Here is a 14,068-nt window from a genome sequence, read left to right as displayed (position 1 = left end):
ACTCCATCTTCTCAAACAATATTATATTTAATTTTATTGCCATTAACTCAGTAGCATGAAAGCCAAGAACATGTCAAAGAGTGACCAGGACCAAATGCTTACAAAGTTTTCCTGTGAATTCCAATACTGAATTATTTACAAGAAGAAAGAATCAACACCTGTACTGATAAGGCAGTATTGGAATTTGTAATATGTTAAAATATAGGCAACAAGTGAACAGATCAAGCCATCCATCAAGCATAACTGCATGCACCCACTTGATTGCTGTCTTTGTCCAACTTTTTTGTTTGAAGCCTGTGTGAATTTAATGCATGCATAATTTACAAATCCTCAAATATGACTGCTTAGTATTTCAACAGTATATAAATCTGAATGAACAATTATTCCATTTATTCATTAACTGTACAGTAAACCTACAATTTCAATTTCAAAAAATGCATTGCTGAACATTAACACTTCTTATTTATGCAGATATTTTTAATTGAAAAAAATAAGCATACTGCAAAATAATCTTGTGCTATTCAATTTGTTTCCCAATATTATTAGCTTCTCTTTTTAAATATTTCAAGATATTTTTTCCCCCTGAGAATGGTTTTCTACCAACCTGCCATTTTCTGCGGGCCATGAATCGCCTCAGATTCTTTGTGTTTATCCTCATCTTTTTACGATTAGCTTCATCCCGGGCCAGCCAGCTGTGTTTCAAACACTGAGATGCCGTCATTCTCTTTCTGTGGAAGCAAATATATATGATTTAAATTATACTTAAATGATAAGAGATTCATTCTTTGACTTTCATTTACAGTTATCGGCAAAACAATGTGAATCTTAATACAAAGATTTATATTTTCTTTTAAATCATAAATATTCTCAGTAACACAGAGAACAAACTATCATACAGTAGTCTCCCCTTTCATACATCACTGCACAATATTATCTACTTCTGACAAAATCAGGGCTTTCTATAATGACAGCCAGGCCTTTTGTCTTCTTAAGTGACATCCAGTACCTGTTCAAGCTAGGTAAGGTGCAGTGAATTGTGGCCATGCTGAAGGGATGGGAGTAGTTTGCAGCCTGCCCCTCTTACTGACTCAATAATGAATTGAAATTGACATGTGTGAGTTCAGCAATTGTCATGTTAAGAAAAATAGTTTCCATACTATCATGGATGTTGAGATTTAATCACCAAGTCTGAGACCAGAATCTATTTACTTGAAAAGGCAAGTGTCCCAACATGCAACTTTAGAATAAACCTAGAAAAAAAAATTGTGAAAAGTTACTGACTAAATAAAAGCAATTACCACAAGTTTGTAATTAGGACATGCAGCCTACTTCATGAAGTCCAAGTTGGATTGAATTTGTGTACTGAATATAATTTAAAGTAAGGAATTGCACCTGTTTTAAACCAATAGAATTTTCTAAAAATTGAGTGTTTATTGATTTATTTATCTACTTATCTAGTTAAGCTTGTTTTCAAAAACTGTTTTTCTTGAATCACAATACAATTGTGAATTTCAGCATTTTCCTTCATGCATTTGATTCTATTGTCACATTATCTTATTAATGCTTATAACACCTTTTAAAAGAGGAACACGTAACAGTTACTTCATGTTTACAACTGAGTCTGTGGACCCTGATATGGAGAGAGTAATTAAATTATAATCAGATATGTTTTGTTTTGGTGATATTGCTTACCAAAATTTTATTAAAAAAATAAAACCAAAAATTTACGATCTTGCTTTTCTTTTTGTAATATTTACTCCCCAAAAGTGCTGCAGTGTAATTACTTATGCTCCACCATCTCTCCTCTGTCTGTGTGGGTTCGAGTCTCGGATTTAGCCAATGTGTGTATGTGAGAAAGCTTGCCAGTAGCTTCTCATGGGTTGGTGGTTCTTTCCGGGTTCTTCCTCCACCATTAATACTGTCTGCCATGTATAGCCTATCTCGTGCTGAAAAATGGCATTAAACTCTAAAACAACAACAACTTATGCTCCAGTAATAAAACAAGAAACCGGCCAAGGCTTGCAATGTCGAGTTTACACCAGGCTTTTGGAAAATCTGTGATGTAAACATCAAGCTGTATCTACCAAGTAACATGACTTGTCAGCACAATATGATTGTATATACAGTATCAAATCAGGCTGCACATTGTAATCAGTATCAAATCAGGCTGCACAGTGTAATCAGTATCAAATCAGGCTGCACATTGTAATCAGTATCAAATCAGGTTGCACAGTGTAATCAATATCAAATCAGGCTGCACAGTGTAATCAGTATCAAATCAGGCTGCACATTGTAATCAGTATCAAATCAGGCTGCACAGTGTAATCAGTAATCAAATCAGGCTGAACAGTGTAATCAGTATCAAATCAGGCTGCACAGTGTCATCAGTATCAAATCAGGCTGAACAGTGTAATCAGTATCAAATCAGGCTGCAGCATGTAATCAGTATCAAATCAGGCTGCAGCATGTAATAAGTGTCAAATCAGGCTGCAGCATGTAATCAGTATCAAATCAGGCTGCAATCTGGAATCAGTATCAAATCAGGCTGCAATCTGGAATCAGTATCAAATCAGGCTGCAGCATGTAATCAGTATCAAATCAGGCTGCAATCTGGAATCAGTATCAAATCAGGCTGCAGCATATAATCGGTATCAAATCAAGCTGCAAAGTGTAATCATACGTATGACATTAAAAGCTTGTAAACTTTATATCATGAGTTAACAGGTCTGAGGGTCTATACTGTTTACTATAATAACAAATGCAACTGACTAGAACAGACTCTGGTTGACTGGCACATATTTTATAGGGATAAACATGCTGATGCAGTGTAAAAATTTGCCCTGCAGATTGAAAATCGTTCCATAAGTGTAGAAGAAAAAAATACTGAGATAAACAACTGAATTATTCACTTTTTGTTTTTCACCATCAATTGCAGGATGAAATCCTTGGCATCATCTGAGATCTGCTCAAAGGTAACATCTTCAAAATCATAGTCTCCTCTGGTGACGTTGGAAAGAGTTTCTACATCTGAATCACCCATAAATGGACTAATGCCAGTCAGCCTTCAAAAAACAAAAATATAACATTAAAATAAAATGTGAAGTTATTTGATTTATGGAGGTCTGAGTAAGAATCTAGGCTAATACAGTATACTGTCTCAAGAAAAATGACATTAATCCACCTCCAACTAGTTTCTTGCATTTTCATTGGTCAAAATGAGTCACATGATGACCTGAATGAGACAATACACAGTCAACAGGAAAAATACTAATTCACCTTGACATCTCACAATTGCTTTCATTCCTTCAAAGATCACTTGATCTTTTATGGTTATGCTTCGACATAAAAAATATCAGAAATAATGTAGAAACAGATAATAAAGATCATTGGTGAAATGGTTTGCTAGTGACCCATTATAAAATTATATAGTCGGCAAAAAACACGCATAAGCATCTTACATGGTAAGTTTCCTAGTGGCTTCATTCTATGCTGGGTCATACAGAGATCAAGCCAATCAACACTCTACCTAATAATTACCAAGTATCACCTTATTCATTGTTATCATTTAATATTTATGGAGTATGCCTTGTGTGTGTGATTTGGAATTTTAATGTAGCTTTAAAAAAATTCTGTCATATCAATATGATGTCTGCAGTGTGGCAGTTTATAGTGATGTCTAGCATTGAGGCATCATGCAGCAGACATGTGATAACATATCCCACCCAACATGTGATAACATATCCCAGCCAGTCACATTATCCTGACACCAGGCCAACCAGTCTTAACACTAACCTCTTAATGATGGGTGCCTAGTGAGGCAGCTGTTAGCACCATTTTTATAAGTCTGTGGTATGACTCCACTGGGGTTCAAACCTGTGATCTCCTGCATCTGTGCAGATGCTCTAACCATTAGGCCACCAACATGGTCAAGTGTACATCTGAAATTATTCAACCAGTGTCATAAAGTTTGTATGCTATAAGTGAAGAATTTATAGATATATTTATCACATGACAAAAATAACATTAATTCTGGTACAAATGGTGCTCATCATGTGATTACAGATCTGACCCTGACCTGCTAGCAGTGTGTGATATATCTGACCCTGACCTGCTAGCACTGTGATATATTTGACCCTGATCTGCAAGTGCATTGTGTGATGACAGATCCAACAATGAGCTGCCTGTACAATGTGAAGACAGATCTCTCAGCAATTTCTGTGATGTCAGAATCGACTCTGACTTGTAGTGCATTGTGTGATCACAGACCTGTCCCTACCTGCTTGTGTAATGGCAGATCTGACACTGACCTATTGGTATACTGTGTGATGACAGATTTTGGTTTATGCTTTTTAAAATGTTCTAAACATTAATCAGAGGTTAAAACAGTAAAATTATATAACACTTTAAACTTACAGCACATAGCATATAACTCCAAGGCTCCACATGTCTGTCTCAAATCCAATCTCCTCATAGTTAACAACTTCCGGAGCTATGAACTCTGGTGTTCCAAATAACACACGAACACTATCTCCCTTTGTATGGAATCTAGCTAGTCCAAAGTCAATAATTTTTATTTTGTTGCTATCATCTTTGACACACAGGATGTTCTCTGGCTTAAGATCAAGATGGATGATATTTTTATTGTGCATGTACGCCACTCCATCACAAATCTGACGCATAAACTGCACACAATCATGCTCCGTTAGGTCAGCATTCTCGCTGATGATACGTTCAAATAATTCTCCTCCTCCAACACTATCAAAGAAAAATTGAAAATGTGAGCATATTTGTATTATCTGTTATCCAAGAAACCAGAGCAGCTATGACCCCTACTAAATACATGACACAAAAACTTGGACATTAATTATTGATTTTGACTGATAATTCCAAATTGATAATCTTGCAGAACAAATGCCAAAAAACTTGGCATTTCTATATTGAAGATAATAGCAAAATTCAGATATCTTACACTATTAAAGTCCAAAACTTTGGAATTGTAAAGCAAAGAAAAACTGGGAGGTGAGAATCATAAAAATGATTAAGAACAAGTTTTTAAAAATTTTTATGATAACAGGCAGAACAATGTTAATCTGTACACCATAGATTATGTCAAAAATGGTAATCACAGTAGTGCCTGAAATGGGATTAAACTGTAAATATTAATTTTGAAATCTAGATATGAAATTAAATACAAATACAAATTTTGCACATCCTGGTGTTACATGCACTGATGTAATCAAACCTATATCAGACTTGTGAAAACAGTAAATGTGAACATTGACACTGGTACTGCTAGAAAATTTATATGCCTGTTTTGCATACAAGAAAAAAATATTACTCCATGATGTGGATACAGTGTACCTGTCTGACAACATCAACAGAGGTGAGACAAAAATATTACTCCATGATGAGGATACAAAGTACCTGTCTGACAATGTTGATCCAGGTGAGACAAAAATATTACTCCGTAAGAAGGATAATAATTATGTCTGAACATTTACACAGACAAGACAAAAACTCACTACTCCATGATGAGGATAATACCTATGTCTGACCATACCTATACAAGAGACAAAAATACTATTTCATGATGATGATAATACCTATGTCTGACCATACCTATACAAGAGACAAAAATATTATTCCATGATGATAATACCTAAGTCTGACAATACCTATACAAGAGACAAAAATACTATTCCATGATGATGATAATACCTAAGTCTGACAATACCTATACAAGAGACAAAAATACTATTCCATGATGATGATAATACCTAAGTCTGACTATACCTATACAAGAGACAAAAATACTATTCCATGATGATGATAATACCTAAGTCTGACTATACCTATACAAGAGACAAAAATCCTATTCCATGATGATGATACCTATGTCTGACCATACCTATACAAGAGACAAAAATACTATTCCATGATGATAATACCTATGTCTGACTATACCTATACAAGAGACAAAAATACTATTTCATGATGACAATACCGGTGTCTGACCATACCTATACAAGAGACAAAAATACTATTCCATGATGAATGATAATACCTATGCAGGGTTCGAATTTGACACAAATTTCTTTGTAGCCAGAAGTACTAGTATATTGAGAAATTTACTAGTCCTGCAAAATCTTTACTAGTCCTGTTCACAAAACAATGTCACACAGCTTTCATGTATGTTTACCGATTCAATTTTAAAGTTCGAATAACCCCCAACAAAACTGGATGTTTTCTGTTTGTTTTTTGCAAATTGCATACACCAGTTACACCATATAATGCTCCTTTCCTCATCATAATTCAGCCATTCCCTGTCTCTTGTCCATTTCTTCTGAAAATTTCCATTACGCTGTTCCCTATCATAAGAAATATTCCTCATCATTCTCATTCAACTTTTGCTCTTTTTTTTTCTGGTGGCTAAACACCTATCAAATGACACATTTTGCCTGTCTTATAAGGAGGGAATTGTGCCTTGTTTTGAAATAGGCGATGTTATAGTATAGCTGACGTGAATTATTTAAAGCAAGAAAAGGAATGGCACAGTGTCCTTCATATAAGAAAGAGCAAGAAACACATTTCAAAACACGTGTCTTTGCCCCCTCTCACAATTAAATGGACTCTCCCTAACAAAGACTTAACTTCAGTGGATGTTCTGCATGATCAAAGCAGTGGCTGTTGTTAACGCTGCTATAAAATATTAGCATCAGAAGATAGTGTTAGTTTCAGTTTGGAAAAGGTGTTTTCCCATCAAGCAAAGCCATCTGACACTCGGCGCGTTGTATTTAACAGCTCCAATTATGGTATCATAAGCCATAAGTTTGGCAATTGTTCCAAATTAATCGAACCTCAATGTATTTTTGAAATTAATAATGAGGCGGAAAATTCTCAACTCTTAGATGCCCTTGCTCTGAGATTTTAATTCCCAACAAATGTACGGCATTCTGCTTGGATATATCCACGTGCATTCAATTATTTGTTCATTCTTGTAAGGGAAAAAATAAAAACTATTCTTATCATCATAGAAAAAGTAATTGTTCAGAAAGGATGTGTCAATAACGTAATCATATTAAATTGATCTAATTCTTATAATTATTTTGATGGAAATGTAAAATATTTAGTTTCCTGTTTGTGACTGTTGCTCTGTCTGGGTAGCGAGGAAAAACAAAGAACCTTAAACCTAAAAAACATGCAAACTAATTTCTTTGAATAGGTTTTGCCGTGTTCTTTTGTGCGGTATACTGCTTTGTAGTTTGTTACTGTGGTCGAGTTAATAAAGTGTGATACCACATCATTTTTTCATTTAATTCGTTATCACATTAATTAAGATCAATTAACACACTTCCGTTGTTTATGATGGGACCATAACTGACGCTGTTAAGTGAAATGCACAAAATCTGATGGATTCTTGTTATAGAAACGCACCTTTCCGAGGAAGAAATTGACTTCATCTTCTCATGCTAATATGTTAGGACTGTGTTTACAATACCACTGCTTTGATTCTACAGAACATCTGCTAAGTCAAATCTTTATTAGGGAATGGTGTAAACAAATGCTGACTATCAGTCTATTAATATTATGAGAGTTACTAGTCTGATGGGAAATCTGCTAGCCTTGGCTTAGCAGACTAATTTTGAGCTATGTCTGACCATACCTATACAAGAGACAAAAATACTATTTCCATGATGATGATACCTATGTCTGACCATACCTATACAAGAGACAAAAAACTATTCCATGATGATGATAATACCTATGTCTGACCATATCTATACAAGAGACAAAAATACTATTCCATGATGATAATACCTATGTCTGACCATGCCTATACAAGAGACAAAAATACTATTCCATGATGATAATACCTATGTCTGACCATACCTATACAAGAGACAAAAATACTATTCCATGATAATACCTATGTCTGACCATGCCTATACAAGAGACAAAAATACTATTCCATGATGACAATACCTATGTCTGACCATACCTATACATGAGACAAAAATACTGTTCCATGATGACAATACCTGTCTGACCATACCTATACATGAGACAAAAATACTGTTCCATGATGATGATACCTATGTCTGACCATACCTATACAAGAGACAAAAAACTATTCCATGATGATGATAATACCTATGTCTGACCATACCTATACAAGAGACAAAAAACTATTCCATGATGATGATAATACCTATGTCTGACCATATCTATACAAGAGACAAAAATACTATTCCATGATGATAATACCTATGTCTGACCATGCCTATACAAGAGACAAAAATACTATTCCATGATGATAATACCTATGTCTGACCATACCTATACAAGAGACAAAAATACTATTCCATGATAATACCTATGTCTGACCATGCCTATACAAGAGACAAAAATACTATTCCATGATGACAATACCTATGTCTGACCATACCTATACATGAGACAAAAATACTGTTCCATGATGACAATACCTGTCCGACCATACCTATACATGAGACAAAAATACTGTTCCATGATGATGATACCTATGTCTGACCATACCTATACAAGAGACAAAAAACTATTCCATGATGATGATAATACCTATGTCTGACCATACCTATACAAGAGACAAAAATACTATTCCATGATGATGATACCTATGTCTGACCATACCTATACAAGAGACAAAAAACTATTCCATGATGATGATAATACCTATGTCTGACCATACCTATACAAGAGACAAAAATACTATTCCATGATGATAATACCTATGTCTGACCATGCCTATACAAGAGACAAAAATACTATTCCATGATGATAATACCTATGTCTGACCATACCTATACAAGAGACAAAAATACTATTCCATGATAATACCTATGTCTGACCATGCCTATACAAGAGACAAAAATACTATTCCATGTTGACAATACCTATGTCTGACCATACCTATACATGAGACAAAAATACTGTTCCATGATGACAATACCTGTCTGACCATACCTATACATGAGACAAAAATACTGTTCCATGATGATAATACAAGAGACAAAAATACTATTCCATCATGATTATAATACCTAGGTCTGACCATACCTATACAAGAGACAAAATACTATTCCATGATGATAATACCTATGTCTGACCATACCTATAGAAGATACAAAAATACTATTCCATGATGATAATACCTATGTCTGACCATACCTATACAAGAGACAAAAATACTCACTATTCCATGACAAGGATAATTTTTCGTGGAGCTTCAAAAACTTCCCACAGCATCAAGATTTTTGGGTGTTTCAGCTGGTTCATGATATCAATCTCTTGGTGAATCTTCACCTTGTCCGCCTCACGACACTTAATGATTTTGGCAGCCCAGGTATTCTGTGTTGATTTCTCTATGCATTTGTATACACTCCCAAACTTTCCTCTGAATAGAGAGAATATAAATACACATACTGTGGTACTTGTTTATAACAAACATGGAATTAGCCAATTTAACTTGAAACAAAGTAATCATTTATGCTCCATTAATGGTTTGACAAGATAAATATCTACCATATTTTATAAATAATAATAATTACCTATTTTATGTTTTCATAAAAGCAGCAAGAAAAGTTTGCACCAGAAATGAAAAGCCAGGCAGTAGTGCATTACAAACAACGGAAATCCCCTAAAATGAAACTTATAATGCTCATAAAAGTGGGCATGAAATGAACATTTGAGATGTAATGGGACTGCAGGATTGTGGACTTCATTTCTCCAGTTCAGTATTTATTATAGTTCTACTTGAAGAAGGCCTCATGAATTACTTACTTGCCTACTTCATGAGAGAGTTCATATAGTTCCTCAAACACTCGACCCACAGTCACTTTCACTTCCCGGTGCTCAAAAGGTATCTCATCTGTAAAATTCATAAATAACCAGAATGAAATATTAAGAATTTATGTGAAAATAAATATAGAGATAAAGAAATACAAAATACAGATCTTGTGAATTTGATGTAAATGAAGGCATCTGATAAATCATATTATTGGGAGAAAAAAGGTTTTAATTTAGAGAATGATCAGTAAATTGTTGCATTTGATAATGTTATAATAACATGTAAATCTTGTAAAGCCTGATAAAAAGATAAACGTGGCCAGACTATGCTGTTTTCAGAAATAGATTCTATTGTAAGCAACAATATTTTCTAATCTTATATTCAATATTAGCTGAAATAATTAAAAACAATGACAAAGTGTAAAATTTTGTGAAACATATATCTTTTCTAAAAATGTTATGCAATATTACACTGTGATTCAAATACGCAAAATTCAAAGCAATGCTAGTAATCTGTGATATTCTTTATGCCATGTAATATCCACAACCATGTATGAGCAAGCATATGACACTGAACTTAACCAAAGCCTTTTTTGTGTAAATTATAGGCCGCAATGACTTGTTTTGCATAGTATGATAATATAGGTTACAATGACTTATTCTGTATAGTGTGATAATCCTAAAGCAAGTTTTAAGACTGTAGCTTTATCAGTCAGATTGCTCAGAACAAGAGTCCCCACTTCTAGGATCTATATTTTCCAGTTGTGTACCCTCTAAAAGAGTCTACAGTTTTCTACTGACTGGGATCACATTAATGAGAAACATGGCCATAGACTTTCAATGTTAAAATCCTATTAAAGTTCTGTAAGCAGTCTTTATAATATGTAAATGTATGTCTCAGTGTAAGAATGTTTAAAAAAAATAGGTATGTATTGTATATGTGTACATCCTGAAAAAATATGCTACTAACTGCATTACTGGGCTTGGTTTGGTGTGGCTTGGTATCGTGTGGTTTGGTATGGTGTGGTGTGGTTTGGTATGGTGTGGTGCAGTGTAGTTTGGTGTGGTTTGGTATGGTTTAGTGTGGTTTGGTGTGGTGCAGTTTGGCTTGGTTTGGTGTTTTACAGCACATTACCAAAAAAGGTTATATAGAGCTGAGGGAATTGGAGTGAAGTGCCTAGTCCAATGACACATAGTGGTTGTTGACCCAGATGATCCAACTGTGGGCTTTGAACTTGCATACTTTTTTGCAAATCTGATATGTTAACCACTTAACCACTGCAGTTCCTTGCCATACACTTGTATCCATGCCTTTGTTTTGCTTAGCTATATGTATTTCTCTTACTAAGAAGAGATACCTTAAATACATATAAATAACAAAAGCAAGAGGCATCATTTTACAATGCAATGATTATGTGACAGTACATAAAAGATTATGGCAAGAAAAATTGAAATATTTCAGGTTCAGGTAAAAACTTTATGAACTGCAATCACTGTCTGATAATTAAAAAATAATCTGGTGGAAAAATTATAACCAGGATCTTATATTGTAAAGACAAATAAAATTAAATGAAAGGTCTTTACATTTTTAAAATTATAATTTTACATCTACTTATTTATCACTACAGTAGTTACACTGTCTTCCATAAGTTCCATCCCAAAGTATGTTTTCTTTTCTCACCATATATTTTATTCAGCTAAAACAGCTTTTTGGAATAAACTTTTAAAAGACATATAAACCTATTCTGACACATTATAACACATTATGGATTGTTTATTAAAAATTTAAATTCACAACATGTCAACTTTTATTTTTTTTTAAAATAAAAAATCTTAATTTTTTAAGTCTTTATGTTTAAAACCTCCTTAATTACAATTGGCTATGTTTTGCCAGATTATTTCAAAGAAAATTTAAAGAAAAAAAGAAATTCTACAATATATCTTGGTTTTAGATATTGGTACATGTATTCATTATTCTTGCAATAATGAATGTTTGGTGCTGTAACTGAAAACCACACAAACACTTGGCATGATAGAACTTCTGAATGGAAGTGTAACTTGGTGTATCGCTGAATGGAAGTGTAGCTTGTTGTATTGCTGAATGCAAGTATAGCTTGGTGTATTGCTGGATGTAAGTGTAGCTTGGTGTATTGCTGGATGTAAGTGTAGCTTGGTGTATTTCTGGATGTAAGTGTAGCTTGGTGTATTGCTGGATGTAAGTGTAGCTTGGTGTATTGCTGGATGTAAGTGTAGCTTGGTGTATTGCTGGATGTAAGTATAGCTTGGTGTATTGCTGGATGTAAGTAGCTTGGTGTATTGCTGGATGTAAGTGTAGCTTGGTGTATTGCTGGATGTAAGTGTAGCTTCATGTATTGCTGAATGCAAACATAGCTTGGTGTATTGCTGGATGGAAGTGTAGCTTGGTGTATTGCTGGATGGAAGTGTAGCTTCATGTATTGCTGAATGCAAGTGTAGTTTGGTGTATTACTGGATGGAAGTGTAGCTTGGTGTATTGCTGAATGCAAGTGTAGCTTGGTGTATTGCTGGATGGACGTGTAGCTTGGCGTATTGCTGAATGCAAGTGTTGGTTTATTGAAAATATTCTGTAAGTTATTAGCTTATGGAATACAGAACCACCTAGTTAGCTGATATGTATACCACAGATGGCCTGCCACACCTATGCAGTATGTGTCTGTTCACCTGTCTGTCTGCTTTTCTTACCAGGAGATAATGGTGAAGGAAAAGTGTCACTCAGTGGAGAAGTTACTTCAGGTGCATGAAACACGTCTGAAAATTGGAGCAAGTCACCAGCATGAAGCAAAAAAGCAAGGCTTGCTTCAAACAGACCCCTGTTTTGTTGAACCCAGCTTGCTTCAATCAGACCACCTTTTTGCTGATCCTGGTTGTTATTTAACAACATAAAAATCTCTAACACCCATCTTAATCCTGGGTGTGGCTGGACTTTTGTGGGTAGATAGACACAAGCAGATGCCAAAGTGATTGTTGTGTCCAGCTTTCTCACAAGGTGGGGTCAACAAAACAAGCACATTCACAACATGCAGTGCTTCAAAGTATGTGGTCACACAAGAACTCATTTTAATCTTAACTACAGTAAACAAGCATAACAATAAAGAATGACACCCAATTTACTGCTTCCTTCAATTAATCCTTAGATTCAGAACAGACTTGAAAGAAACATTAAAATAAGAATCAACAATGATTATAATACTTCAAAATGTGCATAAGTGACCTGCAGAAACTTTCTAACCACAAGAATTATTGAGAACCTAAAAATTGTATCTACAAGATTTGAAATATTATAATGCATTTTGATGATCTGGCATTAATAATCTACTTTTATTTTATAACCTGACAAAACTTCTCTAAATCCAGCTCTCTCATGGCCAAAACCACCTCTATCAAGGCCAAACCTAGCAGTGCCAAGGCCAAATCCAGCTCTGTTACGATTAAAACAAATTTCATTTAGGCCAAACTCAGTTCCGTCTAGGCCAAATCCAGCTCCATCAAGGCCAAATCCAGCTCTGTCAAGGTCAAATAAAGCTCTGTCACAGTCAAACCGAACTCCATCAAGACCAAAAACGTTTTACCCTATTATGGTGGTTTCCAGCATAAAGAGGTATCACTAGAAATACAACAGGTCTTACCGAAACCAAAATATGCATCCTGTCTGTGCTGAAGATGTGTTTATAACAAAATCCAATCTGATCTATATTAGTGTGTATTGATCATTCCAAATTTATCTATGAGATGTTCTTAAGAACTGTGTGACCACACACTTTCTTATAATAATAACCAGATGTATATGATACATGACTAACTTAAAAAAGCATGTACACTACACTAACTAAAATATGCTAACTTTATTATGGTATAGACATATCTTGTGATGAAATACTCCAACATTGTAATAGATGAAATTCATGTTCAGTAAGAGAGAACCTCTACCCCACCCCTTTCAAATAATTCATAATGTAAACTTGCAAAAAAGAAATAAGGGTTTGGATATTTTATTTTACCATGCTTTCCAAAATAAAGAAAATGGTTTTTCAAGGATAGCTCAAAAACTGATTTCCAAATGTAATTAGGCATTATATAACGACCCGATATAAATGAACTGAAGTATAAATCTTTATTGAATATACAAATTAACCTTATTTCTATTCATTTTTCATATACTTTTCAGTTGTATGATTAATTATAGTCTAAAATATTACCTACAATT

At 34.4% G+C, this 14,068-nt stretch overlaps 1 protein-coding gene across 1 annotated transcript in view; it reads right to left on the bottom strand.

Annotated features, from left to right (window-relative positions):
* The window catches only part of LOC149789877 (myosin light chain kinase, smooth muscle-like), a 32,943-nt gene that overhangs the window by 2,862 nt on the left and 16,013 nt on the right, over positions 1-14,068 (bottom strand). The window contains exons 9-14 of the mRNA XM_089971922.1: positions 12,547-12,612; positions 9,820-9,907; positions 9,233-9,433; positions 4,414-4,755; positions 2,910-3,062; positions 605-728 (exon numbers count right to left, since the gene is read on the bottom strand). Of these exons, the coding sequence (XP_089828048.1) occupies positions 605-728; positions 2,910-3,062; positions 4,414-4,755; positions 9,233-9,433; positions 9,820-9,907; positions 12,547-12,612 (974 nt within the window). The remainder of the gene's footprint in view (positions 1-604; positions 729-2,909; positions 3,063-4,413; positions 4,756-9,232; positions 9,434-9,819; positions 9,908-12,546; positions 12,613-14,068) is intronic.

Source organism: Sinohyriopsis cumingii, chromosome 10 (genome assembly GCF_028554795.1).
Source record: "Sinohyriopsis cumingii isolate HCF-2022 chromosome 10, ASM2855479v2, whole genome shotgun sequence".
Lineage (NCBI taxonomy): Eukaryota > Metazoa > Mollusca > Bivalvia > Unionida > Unionidae > Sinohyriopsis > Sinohyriopsis cumingii.
The sequence above is the reverse complement of the archived record's forward strand: the minus strand, read 5'-3'. Positions and strand labels throughout refer to the sequence as shown.